Source organism: Myotis brandtii, unplaced genomic scaffold (assembly GCF_000412655.1).
Source record: "Myotis brandtii unplaced genomic scaffold, ASM41265v1 scaffold329, whole genome shotgun sequence".
Classification (NCBI taxonomy): Eukaryota; Metazoa; Chordata; class Mammalia; order Chiroptera; family Vespertilionidae; genus Myotis; species Myotis brandtii.
In genome coordinates, this window is record NW_005362676.1 from 1,029,253 (window position 1) to 1,033,410 (window position 4,158).

At 54.6% G+C, this 4,158-nt stretch overlaps 1 protein-coding gene across 1 annotated transcript in view; it reads right to left on the reverse strand.

Moving 5' to 3' along the window:
* The window catches only part of ALDH1A3 (aldehyde dehydrogenase 1 family, member A3), a 15,970-nt gene that overhangs the window by 7,493 nt on the left and 4,319 nt on the right, over positions 1 to 4,158 (reverse strand). The window contains exons 4-7 of the mRNA XM_005871083.2: positions 3,648 to 3,811; positions 2,846 to 2,907; positions 2,248 to 2,376; positions 1,041 to 1,154 (exon numbers count right to left, since the gene is read on the reverse strand). Of these exons, the coding sequence (XP_005871145.1) occupies positions 1,041 to 1,154; positions 2,248 to 2,376; positions 2,846 to 2,907; positions 3,648 to 3,811 (469 nt within the window). The remainder of the gene's footprint in view (positions 1 to 1,040; positions 1,155 to 2,247; positions 2,377 to 2,845; positions 2,908 to 3,647; positions 3,812 to 4,158) is intronic.

Genomic DNA, 4,158 nt, shown 5'->3' on the forward strand with positions numbered 1-4,158 from the left:
GTCCCCTCCAGCCACACAGCCAGACACGGGAGGAGCCGGCCACCCCTCTGAGAAAGGGCTCCCAGGGCATGGGGGCAGCTGCTCTACCCCTCGCTAGTGAGGGAGACCCTTCTATTGGACTTTGGTAGAAGCTGAGGGAGCCCCTGAGATTTAGGGAATTTGGGGGGCTGCTCTTCAGGATGAGGGTCCGTTCTATGGATGCGGAAGGAATCTCAGAGGGAAGGCAGGGAGGGTGGGAGGTGATCAACCAAAGACCTTGTGTGTAGCCCGGCTGGCGTGGCTCAGTGATTGAGCGTCGACCTATGAACCAGGAGGTCCGGGTTCGATTCCCGTCAAGGGCACGGACCTCAGTTGCAGGCTCAATTCCCGGCCCCGGTCAGGGCCCGGGAGGGAGGCAACCAATTGACGTGTCTCTCTCACATCGATGTTCCTCTCTCTCTCTCTCTGTCTCTCCCCCTCCCTGCCACTCTCTCTGGAAATCGATGGGGAAATTTCCTCGGGTGAGGATTAACAACAACAAAAAAATGAGGCAGGGCTGGGCTCCCCCAGGGCTGAGGCTGCGCCCCGAAATGAGGTGTGAGTGCATTTTATTTTATTTTAATTAAACAATTTTTTTTTATTGATGAGAGAGAATCATTGATCGAGTGCCTACTGGGGATCAAGCCGGAAACCCGGGCAAGTGCCCTGACTGGGAATCGAACCGGTGACCTCTTGGCTCACGGGTTGACGCTCAGCCACTGAGCCACACCGGCCGGACTGTTATTTACCTTTTAACCTTAACTACGACACTGTTTGTCCTACGGATGTTTCACATTTTTATTTTATCTTATCTAGTCATTCTTTCTTCCAGGGCTCCTGGGTTCCACTCAGGATTTATTTCGTTTGGAAACGGGCCCAGTGACTTTGGAAGACTGACCGTCCGCGTACCGAAACTCGGTCCGGTCCAGAAGGAACACAAGTCACAGGCCGGCCCCTCCCAGGAAGAGGGCACAGGTCCCCAGCCCCCCCGTCCCCCCGCCCACGGCCAGCGAGGGGGCTACCTCTATGGACCCAGTGAACGCGATCTTGCTGATCCGAGGGTGGGATGACATTGCGGCTCCCACGGTGGGTCCGAAACCGGGCACGATGTTCACCACGCCCGGAGGGAAGCCGACCTAGGAGACCGAGAAGGTACTGAAGGAAGGCCAGGGACCGGCGTCCACCATGGAGCCACGCTTGGGCCCAGAGGGTCATGGCTGAGTGACGTTCCCAAGCAGAGTGGCATCCACCCCACGACCCAAACCCGGTCGGCCAGGGGGCCAGGGTGAGGTGCACAGGCCTCCTTCCGAGCAGCATTTTTCACCCTAAAAAGGCCTCTGAGCACAAAGAGTGGTGGCCTGCTCGGCCGGCGTGGCTCAGTGGTTGAGCATCGACCTATGAGCCAGGAGGTCACGGTTCGATTCCCCGTCAGGGCACATGCCCGGGTTGCGGGCTCCATCCCCACTAGGGGCGTGCAGGAGGCAGCCGATCCATGATTCTCTCTCATCATGGATGTTTCTCTCTCTCTCCCTTCTTCTCTGAGATCAATAAAAATATATATATATATTTTTAAAAAGATGGTGCATCTGACCCTATTAGCTTGGCGGAAGTGACATGAGGAGAACTTCTCTCCCTTTGCAACATAAACACTGGGGACAGAGTGACGGAGCCATGCTGCCTGGTGTGACAGGAGGGAGGTGTCCCTTGGGCCGCTGGTTTCCCTGAAAGGTGGTTGCCTGGGGAGCGAATGATCGCGGGTGAGCCTGGCTGGGTGACAGCTACTTAGGGGAGCTGCTCAGATGACCCCCCAAATGCCAGGCCCAAACCTCTGACTATTCAGTTCCCTCCCAGGTGAAAATTCTTTAGAGAAAACACTTGCTCCTAAAGTAGGTTTAAGACCATCATGCCAGTTACATCCTCTCATGCGGGTCAGTGGGAGGAGCGGAATTGCTTCTAGCAGATCAGTGGGAGGAGCGGAATTGCTTCTAGCAGATCAGTGGGAGGAGCGGAATTGCTTCTCACGGGTCAGTGACCACTGGCAGGAGACAGAACGAACGGGCTCTTGCCAAGTGAAACAGGCGTCACCCCCTTCCCACTCGCGGTTGAGCCGGCTCTGCTGTCACGCACGGCCCAGCTCGGCCGGGCAGCTTTATCTCGCGCCGGCGGCCTGCTCCCGGGGAGTGGGCATGTGACCGAGAACACCTAATATTTTCCTTTTGGACGGCTCACCTCTTTGATCAGAGAGCCGAGGTAGAGGGCGGTGAGGGGCGTCTGTTCGGCCGGCTTCACGACGATGGTGTTGCCACAGCACAGAGCCGGCGCCAACTTCCACACCAGCATCAGCAGAGGGAAGTTCCACTGCAACAGGGCACAGGGGAGCGTGGGGGACCCGGGCCCACCCGCTACCCTGCTCCATGGAGGACACTTGCTTTGGGGCTTAACGGGTAACATAGGAGTTTGCAATGATCAGAATTGCATTCCAGCCTGGTGCTTCCTATGTGTATTCTCGGGGAGGCTAACAGTTACTCTTTGGTAGAAGGGATTCCACGGTGCGTGCACTGCCTCCTCCCCTCGGAGGTTTACATACAATGACATCAGCACCTTAAAGGCTCTGAGAAGGTCTGCAGGATATGTGGGCTCAATCCCCAGTGTGGGGCGTGCAGGAGGCAGCCAGTCAGTGATTCTCTCTCATCATTGATGTTTCTATCTCTCCCTCTCCCTTCCTCTCTGAAATCAATAAAAATATATTTAAAAAAACACACCCCAAAACCAAAAACCTTGGTTCTAACGGGCCCATGGGAGCAGCAGGGGGAAACCCTGTACTTACAGGAGTGATGGCCCCACACACACCTATGGGCTCATGCCGGGTGAAACACACAACGTTGTCATCTGCGAGAGAGGTGACATGGGGGAGAGGACGACACATGAATCTAGCTCAGTGGTTCTCAACCTTCCTAATGCCGCGACCCTTTAATACGGCTCCTCATGTTGTGGTGACCCCCAATTTCATTGTTACATATTGAACATAATGAAAGCAGAGTGATTGATCACAAAAACAATATGGAATTATATATGTGTTTTCCGATGGTCTTAGGCGACCCCTGAGAAAGGGTCGTTCGACCCCCAAAGGGGTCGTGACCCACAGGTGGAGAACCGCTGACCTAGATGAAGAATTTCAAGGGGGAACCAGACAGGACAGTAACCCAGAAGCCCACGAAGGTGTCAGTTCTGAGTCTGGCCTAGGACACAAAGAGGCGGTGTTCAACTCAATTCCAAAAGCAAAAATTCATGCCTGGCCGGTGTGGTTCAGTGGTTAAGCGCCGACCTACGAACCATGAGGTCACGGTTCGATTCCCGGTCAGGGGCACATGCCCGGGTTGCAGGCTCGATCCCCAGTAAAGGGCGTGCAGGAGGCAGCCGATCCAGGATTCTCTCTCATCATGGATGTTTCTCTCTCTCCCTCTCCCTTCCTCCCTGAAAGCAACAAAAAATATTATTTTTTTAAAAAAGCAAAATTCCTTAGTGGCAGGATGGGGGGACAGGGGAGATGGCCAGAGGCCCGCAGAGGAAGGGAAAGGCAGGGCCCCCCCAAGACTCCATTGGAGGCCCAGCAGCCCGCGTCGGCTCACCTGTGGGGATGGTCCGGCCCTGGATCTTGTCTGCCCAGCCCGCAAAGTAGCGGAGGGTTTTGATGCAGCCCTCCAGGTCAATGAAAAAGGCGTGAAGGAACGGCTTGCCCGTGTCCATGGTCTCCAGGGTCTGCAAGGACCAGACATGAGCCTCAGACATCCTCCTTACGTGCCAGGTGGTGAAGAACAGGGGGTGGGCCTCGGGCCGTGGGGGGCGGTGAGGTGGGGGCAGGGAGTTAGGGTCCCCGATCACTGATCTCCACACCTCCCAGTCCTCTGTGTCCCTTAGAGGGCAAGACACCGCATTTACAATAAGACCCGTTCTGACTGTCAGGATGGTTTTTCCTTTTTTTCTTTTATTATTTTAAAAATATTTTTAATTATACTATTTGTTTCTTTTCTTTTTTTTTTTAATCCTCACCAAAGGATATTTTTTCCGTTGATTGTTAGAGAGAGTGGAAGGGAGAGGGAGAGACAGAGAGAAACACTGATGTGAGAGAGACACGTCGAT